The sequence below is a fragment of the Hipposideros armiger genome, unplaced genomic scaffold (assembly GCF_001890085.2).
Source record: "Hipposideros armiger isolate ML-2016 unplaced genomic scaffold, ASM189008v1 scaffold_760, whole genome shotgun sequence".
NCBI lineage: Eukaryota > Metazoa > Chordata > Mammalia > Chiroptera > Hipposideridae > Hipposideros > Hipposideros armiger.
Window position 1 is genome coordinate 349,610 of NW_017732110.1, and position 21,803 is coordinate 371,412.

The 21,803-nt window shown below is 35.4% G+C and overlaps 1 protein-coding gene and 1 long non-coding RNA gene across 6 annotated transcripts in view; one reads left to right on the forward strand and one right to left on the reverse strand.

The window, feature by feature from the left end:
• ARL6 (ARF like GTPase 6) overlaps positions 1–21,803 on the reverse strand; it is a 72,187-nt gene that overhangs the window by 33,619 nt on the left and 16,765 nt on the right. The window contains exons 4-7 of one of the 5 annotated variants that reach the window (XR_002122323.1): positions 8,810–8,841; positions 7,164–7,923; positions 7,000–7,050; positions 6,646–6,733 (exon numbers count right to left, since the gene is read on the reverse strand). Coding sequence is in view for 4 of the 5 variants with exons in the window: in XM_019628223.1 (XP_019483768.1) it covers positions 3,767–3,889 (123 nt within the window). In the remaining variant the exon portion in view is untranslated. Of the gene's footprint in view, positions 1–3,766; positions 3,917–5,519; positions 5,608–5,915; positions 6,000–6,645; positions 6,734–6,999; positions 7,051–7,163; positions 7,924–8,809; positions 8,842–21,803 lie in introns of those variants that run through there. The other 4 variants (XM_019628223.1, XM_019628222.1, XM_019628225.1 and 1 more) reach the window with 4 other exon arrangements.
• Positions 6,642–21,803, forward strand: part of LOC109373957 (uncharacterized) — a 31,951-nt gene continuing 16,789 nt past the window's right edge. Inside the window, exon 1 of the long non-coding RNA XR_002122324.1 lies at positions 6,642–6,728. This is a non-coding gene — a long non-coding RNA (uncharacterized LOC109373957). The remainder of the gene's footprint in view (positions 6,729–21,803) is intronic.

Below are 21,803 nucleotides of genomic sequence, written 5' to 3' on the forward strand. Positions count from 1 at the left end.
CATTCCCTGATCAAAAATGAAAATTAAAAAAAAAAATCACTGATCAGTCCATTTGTCCAAAAATTTATTAATTACCAAGCAATATTCTAGGTATTTGAGATTCAGTGTTAAACAATATAAGATTTATGCTTTATGGAATTTAAATTTATAATGAAGAAAAATTTAAATAAACAAGTAACCAACTGAACATGCAAGATAATTTCAGGTTGTTTTAAATGCTAAGAATATAAAACTGGATGATGTGATAAAATGAGAGCATTTATGTTGGGAAATGGGGGGAAAGTGGGAATTTTAACAGAAAGGTGTTCATAGAATGCATCTCTAAGAAAATGACAGCTAAGGCCAGATACTTGAAAAGAGTGATCAGGTTAAAATTTCCCCCCTCTCTCCTTATGCATTAGTTTAGAAAACACCAGCAATCTCAATATATAAATAATAAACATTAGGACAACTTAATATTAAAAACCATTTTGGGGCAGGAAGTATCTAAATAGTTACCTAGAAACTGATATTATCCACAAAAAAATAAGAGACTACTTTACTATAAAAATGAGATTTGCAATTTTTTGTAAGACTTTTCTGATAGTCTTGTAGACGTCTGTAATTCATTTATCCACTAAAATAATGTTTCTAACAGTGAATGTAAGCTCACAAGAGCCTCTTCAAGGGTTCAAAGGTATGAAGGAAGCAAGTGTTACATCTATATCTGAGTGACAGAGGTTTTGGGGTCTTTAAAAAGTCCTATTTTGCCGGCTGAGTGGCTCAGTTGATTAAGAGCTCGCCCAACAGTTTGAGCTCTGAGCAACAGCGGTTCGAGTCCCGGCCCGAGCTGAGCAGCCGCTGAGCTAACAACAGGTAGCAGGATGGCTCAGCTAAAAAAAAAAAAAAAAAAAAAAAAAAAAAAAAAAAAGTCGTATTTCAAGTGGCTTCTTGGCTATTATCATCAACTTTTTTTTTAAAAGAGCAAAGCAATTGAGTCTGCTCTCAGGATCTAGAGGTCAATTATTTTGAGGAGAGGATAGGAGGATAGTGGCCTAAAGATTAAGGCTCAGGAAGTGGTATCAAAAATTAGGTGATCCCCTTAAAAGAGCTGGGGAGCTAGTCTAGGCTAGTTCCATAACTCACCAGAGGTAACAGAGATACAGGGATGCTGGAAATCAACATAAGATTAATTAGAAAGCTTTAGTTATTGGCTATGTACCCCGGTTTTCCTGGTGGCTCTCCCTGACTAATGTGATGTGTTAGGCAGGGTCAATCATGGTCTGTCATTAGGCCACTCTGAAATGGGGATATCAGAAGATTTTAAGATGACAGACGGAGCCAATGCTGCCTCCTGTCTCTCCTGCTCCAAATCTCTAGAAATGACAGAAGAAATCATGAAAAAAAAATTCCGTAAGATCAAGTGTCTTCAAAAAACCAATTCTGTTTTTGGAAGAAAGCTGTTTCCATCCACAGAAAAAATTATTCCTATATTAAAAACCATGTCTGGGGACAGAAGATCACTGTACTATTGGGAATGGCAGAGGAAGAGACTGTCATCTCTATTTTGTTCTTTGAATGTTATTTCTCCCAATTTGAGTACAGTGGGCACTGGAGGGTTTGTCCATTTGTGGGCCATTAACTCTGGCTCTGGTTTAAATCATTTTGTACTTGGATCTGAGACCCCTTTTACAAACAAACAAATAAACAAACAAACAAACATAAATAACCTTTGAGGCACAGATGGGTATGGTTCTGCTTTTACCATACATGCACTGTTCTCTAAATTCAATTCTGGACCCCATCCAATTGGATAGGATGCCCTATCTTCCTCTTAAGGACTGATAAAGAAATTTTTTTGTAATCACCTAGGTCAGGAGACGGATGCCAATGTAAGTCGGCTTTTTAACCTGTTCTTTTCTTTACTGGGGAAGAATCTCTTTTCCTGTTTCCACATAGAGAAAACTCCATTAAAATGACACTCCTAGTTTCTCTATTTCCTCTCTCTCAATTTATTCCTCTCCATGGGGGTTGAGGGTGGGGGGTGGGGTGGGGGGAATGACTTCTTTGCTCAGTTTGTGAAATGGAACTGAATATCCTTGGTTCTGCCTCTCTCTCATTTGAGAGCCACATGATTATCACAAGCATGCATTTATTCTCATCTATTCTTAACTATGCAGTAAACCTAGAAGAGTTGCATCTTTCCCTGAGGAGGAAATCTTGAAATTTGGAGAGGTTAACCTCAATTCAAGAGAGTGTTAGCAAGTCCTCTGGCCAGGCCTAAACCCTGTCCTCCAAAATCAATCTTTTCAATAAAGCCTGACTTCAGCATGTATATCTTACCTGATTGCCAACTCTTTTGGGGAGCCCCCCTAAAACACCTAAATTACCTTCCAAATCCATTTCACCTTATCCCAGCTGCCTTAACCTAACTCCCACCTGAAAATACACCAGCAGTTAGCTATTTTTACATGGTAAACTCATCTGTGTAGGAGGTAATAATGACTGGAAGAAAAGAAATAATGGCATTTTTATAATTCCAAAGCAATCTCCAACTAAACAAAAGTAAAACTGAAGCTGCTGCAAAAGAAATGGAGCAGTAAGGCTTCTCATTCTGCCCAACCTGAAGCACTGTTTTAGAGACAATGAAGTCTACCTTTAATTACCATTGTCCGTTCATCCAGTCTTTAAGGTACCAGCTTCCTAATTTTTCCCATTGTCTGTGCTTCCATATTATCTTTTTACTCAACACTTTTCATTACTTGACTAATGGTTGTTACCTGAATAAACGTATTCACAATTGTAAATGCTGATTATCTACCCCATATGGCTTTCCCCTTCTTCCATACTTATAGGACACCTATTATTGCTGAAAGCAGTAATATGCCCTGCTTTAAAAACAAATCCAGCCTCATTTAGAGATAGGGGTAGCCAGTGGGATGTAAGTAAGAGTCGTTAGGGCTTCTGGGTAAGCTCTTTAAAGAGGCTTATTTAGCAAGAAGGCTTATTTGTTTTCCCTGTTCCTTTCCCATCCCTGTGACTTACAGTCTAGACATATAGTTAAAACCAATGTGACCATGTGGAGATCTTGACGGTAAAAACCAGTTAGAGAAAGAGATGGAAGATGCAGAGCAGAAAGATGGAAGATGCCTGGATCTCTTGTGACCGTGTAGCTGCCACACAAGCCCTGGAATACCTCCTCTGGCATTATTCAGATGACAGAAAAAGAAGCCTCTATTTTATTTAGTCCACTGGTATGTGGGTTTTTTTTATATGCAACAGAACCTAGCTTTAACTTGTGCTTCATGTGGTGTTGAATGTGTTAGCTTTATATATTTTTTAGTTATTAAAATAATATGTCCATATATTTATTAAATGGCTTCAAGTCATCTTGCTTACTACTCCTGATATGCATACCACTCCCTTGGGACACTGTCTAATTACCCATAGAGCCTATTGAAATGATTTACCTTTCCCTCTGTTTTGCTCCTCTTCTAAAGAGAGCCCCAAAGAAGGCAATGCTATCTGAAAGTAAACTCGGCAAATCTGTGAAGCTTTTTTGAGAAAAAAAGACATTTGGAAAACATTCCAGTTCAAATAATCAAGATTTACCTATATACCTGCATAAAACACACTGCAAATTATGGCTGACTGATACTTATTACTTTAAGGTTCTACAAAGTTAACATGGTTCAAACCATGATTATATGAAGCTATAATGGCAAACAAAATAATTTTGCATTAACTTCCTCTAGCAGAAAATGCATCTAACAAAGAAGATACTTACATTTGAAGGTTTAAGTTTGTTAATGATTGTTGTTTTGCCACTATTATCCAGCCCAAGGCACAAAACATTAACCTCCTTCTTCTTCAGGCCAAGCAAGGCTGAAAGTCTGTCTAGTAATCCCATAATGTGATTCAAATATTTATAAACGAGCTGCAAGTCAGAAAAAAAAAAAAAAGATATGTTACCCACAGGCACCTGAAGTATGGAAAATATGAGCATGTATATAAAAAAAATTTAATAATATAAAGACACAATGATGTTACGAAAACCAAGTCAATATAGCTTTGTATTTAGTAAACAGGGTATAAGCTGATTACCAGAAAGGAGCCTTAACGGAAATGCAAATTGGCAGCTTACGACTCCTGGCAACACAGAATAACGTCCTTGAAATAACTGTACATTTCTCATTGTAATATTATAATATTTAAGAATAAAATGTACTTAAACTCATGTGGAGTCTGCTGTTTGTGATACCTGAAAATATCTGCAGCTTTTTCTGGAAATCTGGAGCAATGTATGGGCAATGGGGTTAATGTAGCGCCTAAGGCTGAAGCTTAGATATTGAAAGGCAGACCAGGAAAACAGAGAAAAACTGAGATTTTGGCTATATCATTTAAGCCACTGCTAAATCTTTTTCTGAAGCCAGTTTCATTGTTGTATTTTGCAGTAATAAATATTAAATTCACTGTTTTTGTTTGCTTGATTATATCCAATTTTGGTTGTGTTTCTATCAGCAGAAACACAGAATTCTGATACATTTATCTTAATTTTTCCTTAGTCCTTACATATATCTTTGTTAAGTTACTACAAATCCATTTGGGAAGAGGATTATGTATAAAATACACATATGCAAACACATTTTTATTAAACCTTAATAAATATGTTTTTTTAACTGTCCATTGGGCGCAACTGATCTCACAGATTCATTGCACACAAATTTTCAAATATATAACAGTTAAGTATTGTGACTCATAGCTTCTGTATCTTGCCCCTCTACCATGACCTATCGTCAGTCGGGTTTATGACTTAGTACAGTAAAGACGTATTTCATAGCAACATCTTTGTGTGCAATGAATCTGTGAAATCAGTTGTGCCCGATGGAGGGTTAAACTGTAATTTATCTGAAATATCCTAAGTATCATTTTAAAAGAACTTTAGTATACTTGTAAAGAACAAGAAAGTAAATACTAATTTTAGATTTTAATCTAGTTTTCTCAAATATTGTATAAGTTTCTTTGTTAATGCATCCCTCAAGTGTTCATTTCTTTATCAATTCTTTCTTTGGAAGAAAAAAAATCCTTCCAATGCAAACTTAAAAAACAAAACTCCATCATCAATCCAAACAGGAGTATTTTGAAGTCACATAAAACTGCTAATGATATATTGCTTGGTATATGTTAACTTTATGGCTTTTCTTATCCTTCCAAGGTACTGTCAAATTTAGAAGTCAGGTCTCCTCCACATGAAGCTTTCCAAAGGTGTTCCCTTTGGGTCCATCGCGTACCAAAACATTATTATGTGGTGGGAGAAAAAAGATACCCTTTTTGCTAGCCCTCAAATGCCAAAGGGACTGCTACAGCAGCACAATACACCTGTGTTCCAAACATTTCCTATTACTCTTTGGACCACCATTTTCAAGTTCTGTAAACATTAATCTCATTTATTTGATTTATTCTCACTGCTGTCTCAGGTTCCAGAAGCCTGTCACCTTACAGCTCCTTCATATCCCACACCATCCCAGGCAAGGCCATACCTTGAAGGACGTGAGGCTGCAGCAACTTAAATGATAAGAGGCTTCCAAGGCAACTGTGTCTGAAAGGAGGCTGCATCGTCAGTTTTGCTTAGGACCCTTGGGAGATCATTAAGGACAGAAGTTTCCAAACTGAATTTTAATGATGTACAGAAAAAAAACATGCGGTGACCCATCCAAGCATGGGGTCTATAAGAGAGTCACAGTTGTCTTACCCAAGGGATGGGTTTGATGTGAGATACTCCATTTGTCTCACCTGTGTTGGCGATTCAAATCTCACTCAATCCATTCCTTTATACCTCAGCTTAAGGATAAGCATTTGTAGAATCTACTTTAAGCTAGCCTTTTGATATCATAAAACAATTCACACAATTTTAATCCAAAGTAAATTTTACTCACTTTGTTATTGTACTAAAAATGCACAGTTTTCCATTTTCCTTCCATTTTGGAACAGACTTGTAAAAACATGACACTTATTACTCCTCTCTGGGCATCTACTATAAAACATCGATTGTCAAAAGCTTGATTCTTGAATATTCATTTTTCATAGAAACTTGGACTGTGACTTTCCATCCCTTTTTCACAGATTATCAAACACCTAATGCTTGTTACTGAAATATTTTGGGACACACAATTTAAATGAGAAGTCAGTTGTTCTAAAAGATGTAATTACATTTACTGAAGTTGCTCTATAAACAACTCATATACCTTACATATGCTTCTATTCCTTAGTAACTACACGCTTCTATAAGTTTACCTTTGCATGCATGAAAGAAGGAAATAAAAGATAATTCAAGCCACTCAACATTTATTTATCATGTCCTAAATGAACAGTGGGAGATACAATTAAAGTTTTCTGTAGCTCCCTACTCCTTCAGCCATCATTCTTAACCCTGGCTGCCTACTGAAATCGGCTATTGGATTAGTATTTCTGAAGATGGGATCAGGGCATCTGTAAAAAGCTACACAGTATTTCTGATGTACATTCACTATTGAGAACTACTGGCTTTCAGAATAAATTCCAAACTTTCATGCATTACTTTTAAGGTTGTTCACAATCCGGTTTATTTCTAGTTTATCTGTTTTCCTCTCTTTGCCCACCAGCCAATCAAACTCTCTTGGTTGTTATGTGAGCAACTGCTGTCTAAAGGATTACTTGTTGCCAGAAAAGTCCTGAAGATTTAGGATGTTATCCAGTTAAGAATTTGGAAGGTAAGCTGCAGAGATAGGGGGAGGGCAGAGAAAACAGCAGAAATGGTACTTTGTAAACTTTACAATTGTCTCTAGAATGAATTATATAGCACATTTCTAGTACCCCAAACAAACATTTTTATTTGGCTTTCTGTTTTTGACAATGAAATTTCAATTACATTTCTCACACGCCAAATATAAACTTCCAAACTAGGTAGTGTTAAAACCAACCAAAGAAACGAAACATCGATCCAACAAGTTCAATGAGTTTTCTGGGGTTTGGAGTACTCACAGTTCCTTTTCACGTCTCCTTTTCCACCTCTCACGCATTAGAAACGACTGACTACACGGAGTGAAAAACACGGAAGAGCAATTCTAAAACGGGGCAGGGTTGGGGGGTGAGGTAGGGGTGGAAGGGGGCGCCACTGGCTACAAAAATTGTAGATGGAGAAATACCTAGTCTTGGAGGTGAGTTCTGTGGGCCCGGGAGCTGGTACGGAACAGGAATGGATGCGCTCACTCGTATCCGTCTGTGGGATGGAGCGCTGGTGTGTGAGTCCCTCAGCCTTCCTGTCTGTGTCTCGATAGAAAGGATCCTGGTCCTGAGCAAAGCCGCGTCTACAAGTTGGGTGACATGAAACGGGAGCCTGAGCCTCGGCCTCCGTGGGCTCATCAGTAACTGGGCAGGCGCTTGGGCGCGTGGCGTTCCCCTGGCAACCGGAGGTTCTTCCGGTCCCGTAGCCACGCTTCCCCGGAGGTCATTGCAAATCAGCCGCCGCGCTTTAGCTTATCTGATTTGAGCTCCGGAAGATGCTAGAAGCACACGGAGGAGTGTTACAGAAGGCGTGAGCCCGGTTGCGTGGCAAACGGCCGCGTCCCTGCGAGGAGCCGTGTCGCTCCCCGGCGGAGCATGACGGGAATTGTAGGCCTGCGCACAGGCTGCTGGGAAGGGCAGGGGGTCGGCCTTTGCCGAGGGCGCTTCTCTTGGCCCTGGGCTCCCGGGCCCTGGGCTTCTCCTGGAGCCTCCCTGGAAAATCATCTCCCGCGGGCGGGTGTTCAGGGTGGCGCCCGGAGCACCCAGGAGTCTCTGCGCCGTTGCCGGTTGTGGGCGCAGCGTGGTGGCAGCAACTGCAGGACAGGACTGTGCTCCCTGGGGCAAGATGTGCGCCGGAGTTGCCCCTCTTCTGGGCTTTGAGAGGCCTGAGACCCTGGAGTCCTGGCAAAGCAAAGCTGTTAATGTAGGTGGGGAGAGAAGATAAACTCAAAGGCATTTTCAGCAAAAGGAGCATGCCTGTGTCTGGCTTCTCAGCTGTCTGATCTGAAGAGATTTCCACGAGGCATAATCTCCTGTGATTAGATTACAGTCCCCAGCATCAAATCGGCCGGTGGTCAGAAAAGAAAGTAATAGCCTGAACGCTTAAAGTTAGCCACCTTCTTAAATTGCACTGGGATTTTATAGTAACAAATGATGACCCTCCAATTGAAAATATTTTGACATACACGTTTCCCCACATTTTTGTTATAATACTATGCTTGCCGACGGAGAGCCTACAGATGCAATAATTTTAAAGATACTAGGATTTTCCTGTCAACCTTAAAATCTGCCCAGCCCCACCAGCCTCATCCCCTCAGTGAATGCTGTTCATGTTTTAAACGTTCTTCATTGAGTTTCCATCTCTACATTGTTACCATGAGTATAAGATTTATACCTCCCGCCAACTACCTAGTATTTTCTATCCTTCCTGCTTTGGTCTGCTAATGAATTTAGCCTATTAAATGGAGGGTGAAAAAAAGAGACTAGAAGGAATTATGTAAAAGTAATGATGGGGGAGGTGTACGTGTATGATTATGGGGTGATTTTTCTTGTTACTTTTCCAAATTTTCAAATGTAGAGTTACATTGTTTTTACAATGAAAGAAAAAAAAAGTGGTTATGGGCTAGTGACTATTGAAAGGCAAACACTAACAAAAAAACCACTGTATAGTTGCATATCCAAACTAATTGACTTACAAATGTCCTTGTAATGATGGAGTATGGAAATATATATATTCCTCCTTCTTGTGAAGGCCAGTTAGCCCTCCATTATGCTTCAGTTTCCTTACCTTCAAAAAGACACTGTCTCATCCGGTGGTTTCTAATAGATGATAGAAGTATATATGTTAGGCATGTAGTAGGTGTTCAATAATTTCCTGTCTTCATCCTGAAATTTTGGTTATATGGATAGGATTTTTAAAGGTGGTGGTTATTTAACTTCTGATTCTGAATGCATTTATAGTAAAATGTTGCTTACTTTTCTTTGTGACTGGGCACTGTGACTCGCTTTGATGAGATGGAAGCAAATTTATTTAAAGTTTCCTTAGAGATAGGCAGAATTCTTATGTTTCAGAAAATTTTAGTGGACAGACTTGATTTTTCCTGTTAGGAGTTGATATTTTCTGCCACCAGGTTGAGTCTTATCTTTAGTTAGTGCAAAACATTTGGAGAAAACTGAAAATATAATTGAGGGATTGGATATTTAACTTTTCAGTAAATTTAGACAGCTATAATTCTATTACCAAAAAAAAATTAGCTAAGTAGTTATCTTAGATCATTGTTGCTGATGTGATGGCTTATAGTTATTAGAGATGAATAGTGGTTATGAAACCCTCAGTAATCTAGAAAATGCCAGTTCTGAAAATATCAACCTTAAAAAAGTAAATATTTGATATGGTTGAATCCGTGGTTTTGGTGCTTTGACAGTGAAATATTTCTCAAGAGTTGATTCAAGGCTCAGCAAAAAAATTGTTCCACTTGATTTAAGAAGTTAGTTTGTCTCTCTTCATTTTATTTTGAGAATAAGAAGCTTTAAAAATGATATATGATTTTCTTAAGGCTACTTAAGATACCTGTATAAGGGAAAAAAGTTTCAGGCACTGTTGCCTTACAGCCTCATCCTCGACCGCCCGGCCACACCAGCCCCTGACCTAACAAGGTCACGAGGGAGTGTCTCGGAAAACAGACCCGGTGGAATGATGTCGGTTATCTCCCTTAGTTCATGGCCGCAGCTGCTGCTGCACCATCCTGGGGGTTGTGTGTGTAGGAGTACGAAGGCACAGCGTGTGTTGGAGCACAATAATGGGTCTGGTTGATAAAAACTGGCCTTAAGACACTTATCACACAAAAAAATAAAGTTTTACTCCCTTAAATTTTCTTAATAAAAGCTTCAGTTGGCTCGATTAGATGCTCAGTTCCAGAAAAAAACCTACAGCCCCCTGGCTTTGTGTTCTAAATCTACCTTTGTCTCTTATATTTCTTTAACCCTACGCCATCCCCTCTCACTCATCACTGCTGGTGCTGCGTGGGACACGACAAGGTAGTTTATTTAAATAGTTTTAAGCTCATACTGGCTTTTGGAACTGTAGTAGAAGAATTGTAAGAAATAAGAGAGATGATGAATATAGCACTATTCTGATTAATTCACGTTATTTTTTATGTATTTTCTTACCTGAAACTTTTAAAATAATATAGGAAATAGCTGATTCGTAATTTATTGGAAGGTTTTGGAATGAATGTTGATGGTCTACAGCTGTTTGAGCAGTTGGACATCATATGTATCTTTTGGTCATCTACAATTTGTATATAGTAGTATCTCTACAATGAACAATTTACTTGAATCTCACAAGACATTTTGCTCACATAAAATCACTATAAAAATATATACCAATTATTTATGTTAATTTATGTGAATTTGTCTTGACCATAATTATGTTATTTTGAAAAATTACAGCTATGATTTTGTATCCAGAATTACTAACATGTCTAAAAAGCATCTAGATTTAATAGACTAAAAAATAATATTAAGTGTCAGTACAATACAAAATAAAGTCACAAATTCAACCACCAGAACTGTAACTTTTATTTGCTAATAGATATTTTTAATAAACAGGCTTACTTCATCTGTAAGACCCTGATAATGTCTCTTAGGAAATCATAGAAAAATAAAATACAATAATTAGTAATTTGTACTTTGTACAAAAATCTTATTATGTTGCTCAGCAGGTAGTTTTGCTAAACCCCATATTCTTTCAGCACATAGATAGATGATATATGTAATCAATACACCACAATCCCTCATTGAGAGTTGAACATTCTATAACACTACTAATTTGTAAGCATGCCAGCACATGAAAATTTACATGGGACATCATAATATTACAGTAGATTTTTATAAGATGAAAACGATACCACCTTCAAGTAAGTCTGGACTACTTCACTGTTACAGTGAAGTAGATAATAGGTAGGATTGCAGCTCCTTGTTAATACCCTTTTACTGTGTTTATCTCTCTACCCTATTGTGATACAACCAGAAAGAGAACATAGGCTGTGTTAGGAACCCGAGTGGAAGGCCTACATAGAGAAGCTCTAAATGGTGTAATACCAAAGAGAAAAAAATAATACAGTGCTATGCTTCTTTATTCTCACAAACAGATCTTTCCCCCTGTTTTGCAAAAATAGATGGGTAAAGTGCTAAATCCATAATTAATTGTAAATAACTTTATGACAGTTTACAAAGAAATTTTTAAAAGCACATTCATACTTACAGGAAGGAAAATGTTTTCAGCTGCAGTTTTTTATTCATCAAATATTGCTCTATGAGGGATTAAATGTCTCAACCTAGACAGATGTTATCTAGGTATTTTGTATAAATGTACTATCTAGTATTAAATTAATAAACTTTTAAGGATTTGTACTGCAAAGATTTTTATAACGATTTTGAATACATGGCAACTGTTGACATCTCCCATTTAATATTTGACATGGTCATTTAAATATTAAATGTTTAATCAAATACATATTGATATGTACATATATATATCTATATTTTGGCTATGCTAAAACAGCAAAAAAAAAAATGGAGAGCAATCTTACTCCATTGTTCACAATCTAATTTTCAAATAAACCCAAAGAATAAATATGCACCTATAAATTCCAACACATTGAATTACCTACAGCTTATTCAGAAATAAAGCTTCAAGCATGAAGACCACACATCCTTCCTATACGAAAAGGAGGGCACAATTAACAGAAAGAAAATATCGTCCATTTGTTTTTTCTAAATGATAGATGGTATTGACATTTTTCATATGAAAACAAAAGTATTGTTTTAATAAGCGATTAGAGCCTGATTATTGTGTTATTTTTTAAATTCAGATATGGGCTCAAACCCTCCAAAATAGTGTTTTGAGAAACTGACAGTTTGAGTATATAATACACATCTTTCAGGATTAAACTACTTTTAATTTTCATAGGCTTTGAATTATAACAGAATAGCTACAAAGCATGTCTGCCTTTTACTCTGTAGTAGACAAAAATAAATAACAAAACATGAGAAGTATCTATGGCATTGAGAAGTCCTCACTTCATCTCTGCATTATAGAAAAGAAGACTGTCATCAGAGTCCTTGGAAATCACAGAATTCAAGTTCAAATCTTTCAAATAAGATGTCTCAAAATATTTAGCAAAAATGGCTTTAGAATATTTTATACAATAGGTCTTTTTTCCTATGATGTATTACATACACACAAATATTCATTGGCTATGTGTTTATGTATATAGGTACATGTATATATGCATATATGTGTATATGTGTATGTATGGTCATATATATATTCATATATATTCACTTTCCCCCTTTCCAACTACTACATACACCTCTTTCCTCCGACCTATACTCCGTTCCCACTCCCCATATTGACTTTTATCTCCTCTTGGTAAAATAAAACTACTCACATAGTAACCTTTAGACCACATATCTACCAAACTATATGCATATTACACACTGCCTTCCCTCCAATTGTAGTTCTATGTGCTTTCTATAAAAAACTTACCTCCCTACTTATACTATGAATTCTAACCCTGCTACCTCTCAAGGCTTTTTCCATAATCATATTCTCTCTTGCATAATCAGTTTCTCCCTTTCTTCCAGGTCATTCTCGTTAGTATATAAATATGCTCTAGCCTCCTTACTCCACACACACACACACACACACACACACACACACACACACACAGAGAGAGAGAGAGAGAGAGAGAGAGAGAGAGAGAGAGAGAGAGAAAGCCAAAACATTTCTTGACCCCACCTCCCCCTCAAGCTACTGCCCTACTCCTCTTGCTTCCTTTACAGAAAAGCTTCCTGAAAGGGTCATTTATAGATACCAACTCCACCTTCTTCTGAAAAATATCTTCTTAATCACTTCAGGCAGGCTTTGGCTTCACTGCTTCATAGAGACTGCCCTTCTTTTTTTTGTTGTTTTTAAAGATTTTATTGGGGAATCGGGGAAGGGGAACAGACAAGTTGCTGTCCTTTTGTTCTTCAGTCTAGTTGTGGAGGACGTNGTTGGTATTATCATTGTGCTCTGCCCAGGTGAGGCAGTCACTCACCGGCCATTGGATGGCTGCCCACGGTGACTCACGGCAGCTCACAAAAGCTCACGCCCACTGCGGGCCAGCCTCACTGCAGCCTACGCCATCGCCGGCAACTCACAGCAGCCCAGCTCCAGGTCGAGCTGTTGTTCACCATCTTAGCTGTAGAGGGCGCAGCATCACTGGCTCTCAGGTGGGATCTGAACCGGGGCCCTGCTGCTCAGAGCTGGTGTCCCAAGCCAGCTCTTAACCAACGTGCCACTCGACTGGCCCTTAGAGACTGCCCTTCTCAAGGTCATCAATAAACTTCCACATTGCCAAATCCAATGGCCATTTCTTTGTTCTAATCTTGACTTCTTAAAAGCATTTAATGCAGATGACCAACTGCATTTCTTTTTTCTCTACCTTACCTTCCACTTCTCAGTGTCATCTGTTAGCTTCTAGTTCTCTGCTTCACTTCTAAACATTGGAATGCCCTGGACCTCAATTAATGCCTACTTCTCTCTTACAGCCTTTTCCTAGGTGCTTTTAAAACTTTAAATACCATGTATATACTCATGACTTCCAAATATTGATATCTAGCCCTGATTGCTCCTTAGAACCCTCATGTACAACTAACTGTTCGATATTTTCATCTGAATATCTAACGGGCATTTTAGGCTTTAGATAGCTGAAACCAAACTCTTGATTTCCCCTTCCAAACTCACTTCTCCTGCACCACCATTGACTCAGTTTCTTATTCTCCAAATGTAGGATTTATTTTTGATTTTCCATTCTTCATTCCTCATACCCAGTCCACTATTAGCAAGCCCTATCTTAAATCATATCCTAAATCCATCCACTTCTCTCCATCTTCACTACTTCCACTTTAACAAAAGCCACCTGTTTGTTGTTTTTTTCTTGAATTACTGCAGTAGCCTCATGTATGTTGTTTGACCTCATTTCATTTTTGCCTCTGCAGGCTTCTCTGCTGTGTACCAAGCACACGGTCTCTCTACCCTCAAGCACTCCACACTCTCACACATTAAAGCGCTGTCTCTACCTGGAATGCTTGGCTCCCAGATATTCTCATGACTGGTTCCTTCATGCCTTTCAGATATCAGTTTACATGTTATGTCCTCAGAGAAGATTTTCCTTGCCACTTAATATAAAGAAGACACAGTCATGCTATGTAACATTATTAATTATCAGCATAACACATATCATTTGTTTATTGTGTATCTTGACCACTAGAAGGTGAATTCCATGAGGTGGGCTTTTGCTTGTCTTGGTCACCCTGTATTAGATAGGACACTGATACATAATAGTGTTCAATAAACATTAGTTAATGAATGGACTTAAGGATAAATGTATATTTAAAATAAATCAGTATCTATGTATGTATACTATTTTTCAAATTTAGGAATTATATAATTTTGGATCAGCAAACAGACATGACTTCCTTTCATTTTTTTGTTTGTTAGATCTATTATTTCCTATAGTGTAAAGAGCTTTGGACAAATCATGATTTCTTGTTATTGTTCTTTATATTGAAGTATTCATACCTATTTCATTTAATAGTAGAGTGATCAAGATTGTACAGTGGGAAAGGTAATGTTTTGCTTCCTCAAAGGGATTTTTGGAGACTTTGAATAAGCATTTTATACAAAAATGAGATGGCTTTTCACTTTTGTTTGAAGTATCCTGTTTGGTGAAATTTTAAAAATTGAATAAACAGCAGTGAAAAGTAACTACAAAAATATATGCTTACTATTTTGAATACACAAAATCCAATGGAGAATTTCTTTTTGTATTTCCATTTATGAGAAAATAAAAAAGTTTGCTTTCTCCAGCAGACTTTATGAGATATCTGACCAATATTTGATAAGAAGAGTAATTTCAAAAGTAATAACTTCTACTATGCTACTGTGGATAGTACTACTATCTGTGGATAACATACTACTATCCACTATGTTAAGGTATTTTGGCTTCAACGACTTTGAGAATTAGAAAGTTACAAGTGTTATGAGGTTGAATGGAAATATAAAAATTAAAGCAGTTCTTTAAAAAAAAAACATTTAAAATAATTGAAATGAGAAAGCAATCTCCTTGAAAGAATATAAGCATTTAGCTATCATAGATATAAAGAAGCCATATAAAATTAATATGTAGGTACCATAATTTAAAACATTTATGTGTTTAAACATGTAAAATTTATGTAATTCCATAAAAGCATACATTGATTCTAAAAGACTCCCCTTTCAACTCAATTATTTTTATTTGAATCATATATACTTACTGTTTTACATTTAAAAAGCAGAAGAAAAAAATTAATGGGAGTGATTCATTAATATATGTAAAGTGCTTTGATAGTTCAATTTTCAATGTATTTTTTTTGGCAAATTATTTGACTATATATGTCTTAGAAATCAAAAGAACTATATAGTAGTATGAAAATATTAATAATTGTGATCATGTGGTCTACTAATATTTTTAAACATAAATTTCTATTTTTGATATTTTCGTAAGATTCATTCTAATTTTATACATCGATATGTATTTTAACAAATTATTAGTGGATAATAATAATAATAATAAAAATTATTATTTGTATTAGATATTCCCATCCTCAATATACATTTTAGTTTCAAAGTTACCAGTAATAGTAACATGATGTAATTTTATTTTTTTGAAAGCAGATTTGTTTATTATTGGAAAATATTAATTTTTACTAAAAAATACATGTTTTAAAGGAAAAAAGCAGTTTCATAAAACAATTGACTCATTCTGAGAGGCGTTCAACTCCCTTTCACTAGAAAAAATGCTACTATATTAACCATCGTCAAGATATCAGTTGAACCATGAAATTTATGTTTACCTGGGACAAAATATCACTTTAGGTATTAAAAGTTAGTTAATTGGATGATGCTGAGTGTGAAATCCAGAAAAGCTAACATTACTCAACATCATCCTCCCTAAACAATTTACGTATTACAGTGTAATTTAATTAACATAATGGTTTATAGTTTCCCAAGAATTAAACAGCAAAACTGGACTGTTATTTAAATGTTCTTTTCTCGGATTTCTCTTTCACTATTAGAAAATTGCTGTAGTTGAAAGTGTAGCTCTTGGATTAAATTCTAGAGCTTCTTTTAGTGGTTCAAAACTATTAGAAACCCTCAATTAATGTCTGTGTAATTCATAATGAATAATTTACAGAGAATTAACTTCACGTTGGTGTTGAAACCATATGGAAAATAATTTTCTTTGTGTTGTATGAAAAACAAGTTATTTGTGATGTAAACTATAAACTTTTGATATGGTGTTTGTTTTAGAAGCATTGCAATCAATGACAATGCGGTCAGAATGTCTGGGAAATGGTTCATTTGCTATTATACACAAATGTAATCTATTCATATCCCTTGATTCTGTTTTTAACAGAATTTTTTTATTAAGTTTATTGGGGTGACATTGGTTAGTAAAATTATATAGGTTTCAAGTGTATATTTCCAATAGTGTTTTTGTTTATTTTTAAATGAGGTAATTGATAGTTTTAACATAAACTTTTTGTATTACCTTTTGTCTTTTCCTCAATTTTAATGTAACTTGGTCTGATTCCATGTTCTGCATTCATGCTCTGCCTTTGATTTTTAAAAAGTGAGTTTATTATGGAAGGTATAACTAACATTTAGGAAACATAGACTGTTAATTACTGATTATTTCTTTATAATTCAAAATTAAGCTGTTGAATTTTGCACTGTATACAAAATGAAACCCAAGTATAGTTTGTGAAAAATGTCCAAAGATGTTTACATTGTATAATTATTCAAATTTTCAATGACACAATCTAAGATGGAGCATGTTATCAAAATGATTAATAATGTATCAGAAATAAAGCACATATAGTAATATTTAAAATCAAATGTTACTCATATTAATACTATTAGGACTACTTAGGTATTGTGTTCCCCATTTCCCCCCGAAAAAGCTCCCACTTCACATTCTGATTTTTTTCTCGTGGAGGCCTAAAAAAACCCTAAAATTGCATCAAAACTCCACATTTGTAAGAAGAAAATGAGATTTTTGCATAGTATAGATATATTATTACAATTTTTGTTGAATGCATACATATGGCATTGGAGGAAACATCACATTAAAGCAAGTTAAAAACTTCAATGACATTTATGCACATTAAACCTTATTTTACAAGCAGTGCAGCAATTTAAAAAAGCTCCAATCATTATTTATTATATTGCCCATTAAATTCAGTATTGTTTTAAAGATGCTTTTGAAGATATGTAATAATAGCTCTATAGAAGTACCCCTGGGTTTTCAAACAAGTTAGGTAGATTTAACAATGCTTACATCAATCACATCGACCAAAAGCAGAACTTGTTCAATTGCAAGTTTGTTAGCAAATGATTGGCCACTGATTTTTGTCCTAGAACTTCTTTTTTTTTTGATTTATTATTTTTTATTTTTTATTGTTTTTATTAGTTTCAGGTGTACAAAACAATGCAATAGTTATCCTTTTCACCCCTCCCAAAGTGACAATCCTAGAACTTCTAAAGTTCTAAAGACTACAGTTCTAAGCAGATTTATTTTAAAGACAAAACTAATATGTGGCAAAAAATAAAGCATGTACAGTCAAAGAAAAACATTACGACTTTAATAATGATATTACTGGGTAAATAATTCTAAAGAGAGCAAAAATTACTATTTTATGAAAAATGAGCTAACAGAATTAATTACATTCTGGCTTCTCTCTCTCTGACTAAATGAATGAAGATGTATTTAAATGAAAATTTAACAAAAGCAATTACTATCTAAATGTGTGTATTTCATTCTAGAAATTACTGAATGTGGATAAGAGACTTTTATTATAAAAGCAATAGAAGAGAACATTTTAAATTAGGTAAAAATTTTGAAAGTGTATTGTTTACACATCTTTGTGATTTAGCACTGGTCACTCCTATCATGATTTCAAAAAATTAAACACTGGTCTTTCTAGAACAGAGGCAAATTAAGACTGTTCTAGGGATGATGATCTATAAATGTACATAGAAATGTTCGCATCAGTGTTGCTTGTCATGTAAACTCACATTTAACTCATGAAAGCAAATACATCTATCTTCAAAGTTAATGCTTAAATATAAAAACTTGAATTTCATACATGAAAAATGAAGGTTCTCACATCCTTAGAGTTTTCTTTATAATAACATTATTTTGGAATAAACATAGTTCTCCCTTCAATGAAGGCTAATGAGATAGAGGCTCTGATGCTAACTAAATAGGATTCCTGATGTAGGGTTTGTCCTTTTACTATTTTGTAGAACACTTTAAAGCCATATCTCAGTTCTTCTGATTTATTATTTGAGTTGATAACATATCATCTTAACCAAAATTGAGTACATAATGAGAAATTAAAGACAGCCAGAGGTTATAAATAAAGGAGAAACATGAATAAGGACAGAGCTTCACTTGAGAGCTTTTCACTAAGTCTGATACTTTTCTAATTTACAACTCTCAGGGAACAGTGTTGTTAATCTGTACTTTATTTTCTAATCAAAAGTAGAAACGGCATCTTGATATTACATTTAAGAGCTATCTTTCACCCTCATCTGTAAGGTAATTTTTCTTTAATGCCTTTGCTATTCTTAAGGATGAATTAGGTATGTCTAAAGGTATGAAATTCTTCTTTGAGATTTTTTTCCTTTAAATGAAACAAATAAAAAATTATCTTAATTAAAAATTCTCTTAGAGATTTAATGCTCTGAATAACCAGTGTGGAAATTCAAGCATGAACCTTCCTTTGTTTTGTTTAGAAAGAACTTTGCTTTCAGTGGGAAAGTGCAAAAACGTAATAAAAAGCAGGTGACTTGGTATCATTAAGAGATACATAAAACTTTGTATTTTCCAGATTCTTTTTTTAACAGATGAAGTCTATTCTTTACTAGTGCTTTACTACCCTTACTTAGTAACTGAAAATTATTATTTTAATATTTTCTTTCATTTTTAATTACAGTAATTTTAAATTGACACTGATAAGCTAAAGCTGGACTTCCAAATCTATTCTTAAAATCCTATATAAGCAAATGCCAACTAAACAAACAAAAAAAACCCAACACTCTCTCTTTTGAATTAAGAACAAAAACCCAAGTCTTTCAATTAAGATGCACATGTCCTTTTAAATACATTTCATATAAATCCATCAATAATTTGAAATTTGAATCTAATTATTGGAAGAAAGAGAATTAGTTAAGACTACATTTTGATGACCTGTGTCGTCTTCTGGATGTTTTGACCATTTTTTCCAGAAGACACATCCCATTATAACATAATTTTTTTTTAATCCCAAGAAATCTTTGAAATACCTGAAACTTGTCTTTTGAAGGGAACAATAAGAGAGAGATGGGCTATTTACTTTTCTGCATTAGGATTTTTATTTTCCTTTATTTCCGTTAGTAATATGTTAGAGCTAGTCATGAGTAATCATCTCTCTCCCTTGTTAAATATATCATGTTTGAAAGAATTTTATGCAACCACTGCAGGTTCATACTTGTTACATTTACTAAGAACAGTGATCCTGGCTTGGGCCAGAGATTACTCTGGAATTGTTTTTTGAAAAGATGGCTGATGTTTTCTAATTGGAAGGAACTTTGAGGTTGAGAATCTATGCATGAACTGAAAATTTTGCTACTGGACAATAAAAATCTGTGACTTCTGAGGAGGATCAACTGTTAAAGAGAGAGATCATTTTAGAGAATCCAGAAAGCCTGCTCTCCTCGCTAGAGGAAGTGTGGAGTGTTTTAAGAGAATTTGAGGTCCAAATTCTTTCTTTCCAGAGGGATTGCAAATATAATTCACAGTAGACAAGTTTTATTTATTTATTTAATATATTTTTCTATGGAAAGAGCTAATCCTTAGCTAGAACTAAACCTTAGCTCAAACCTCTAAGTTTTAAGCTTTAGAGTTACTTGAAAGTAAGAACAGTATAGCCAAACTCACCTTTCCCATAAAATTTTATGCGTGTAGGACACACTGCATAGACATTTGATAAATTGAGCTAAATAAAGTTTACACTGCCTTTATTGAACATTATAAAGATTGAAAATTTGTTAAAAATGTTGATAAAAAACCCCAAAAGTTAGGTAACTTCAGTGCCTGGTGTCCTCATGGAAAATATCATCAATTTGACCCAGTAAACTCTTCCACTTTGAAGTCTTTATATAAAAACCATTAAAATATTTTTGAATTGAACATGGGTGATATGTCTCTAACTTAATGGAATTTGAGGTTGGAAAAGTTAAAAATGATCATACTAAAAGAAGTGATAACATCTGCTTCTAATCTCTGTGTTACATTAAGACATATACACCAATTGTGAGATAACAGTTTTTGATTTTTTACTTTTCTTTATCTTTTACTGTAATCTTATTTTATGTATAATTATCAATGATAGTCTTTTCATATTTTCTATCTGTTCTTCAATCTTTTCATCTTTTGCCATTAATCTTGGCCTTTTGCTTAAGTCATTTATTCTGTTATAGCCAATCTGCTCTCTGCTGCCTAGTTTCTATATTAAATTTGTTAGTCTAATTCTTGTAATTCTCTTTCTTCTCAGATTGTGATCATTCCATTGTCACTAGTTATTGATATATAAGATGCTATACTTTTGAATGGTGTAAAATATAAATTTGAGACTTTTTCTTCAAATAAACTTCTTGTTTTTTGAAGCAAGTTGATTTCACAGGAGGGCATCTCAAATGCATTGGCTGGTTTTCCTTCCTTCAAACTGCCTCATTTTTTATATACCACATGATTACTCTCAAGTTGGTTTTAGAAATAATATGCGTGCTTAGATAAAGGGGCACAACTGATTTCTATCAGCAGTTAGGCACTGCTCTTATTTGGGGACTTGGGACCCAGTCCGCAAGAAAAGGAGCAATGTCGATATTTAGCCATTTTGTTTTGCTCCTTCTGGTATCTCACAGCCCGAGGGAGGTAGTGTGAGGAAGCAGAGCAGGGAAGTAGTCATGGCAGGGCGATCCCTTCTGTGTTGGGTAGTTCCTTTCCTGTGTTTGTTTGGAAGCCCTCAGCTGGGGAGTCTGTCCCTCTCTATCAGCCCTGGTCCTTGATGGGAGCGTCCTATCACAGGACCTCTTGGTCCCCAGCCTTGCCGTCAGAGCAAAATACATGCAGCTGTCCAATTTTTACTGTGTGCAAAGCAAGCAATCTTGGGCTCCGGTGGAGAGACAGTGACTCAGGAGGCATCAGAGGCACATGGGGAGCAGACTGAGGTGTGTGGCTTGAGGGGAGGACTGGAGGACAGTCGGCATTTTTCCTGTGTGGCGTTCTCCTTCTGTGCAGCCAGAAGGCAGGTGCCAGTTTTTGATTCTTAAAATACTAATTTATTTTAGATTAATAATAAATTACTTACTAAAGCTAACGAAAAGGATCACTATCATCCATTTTGAAATTACTTTCCAAAGCACTTAATTTGCAATTAATGAAAAGTCAGAACTCACCCTCTTTGAGTGCAAATGTTCCCATTTATGTGGTAGGACCCAAAATATTAAAGTATGAGTTTCGCAGCATTCCCTTTTTCCTTCACCTTCAGCCTCTTCTAAGGAGATATGTAGGATATTTTTGGATTTGTTGTGCTACCTTTCTTTTGCTGATAGAGGTAAAGGGTGGAGTGGTAGGAGCTGAGGA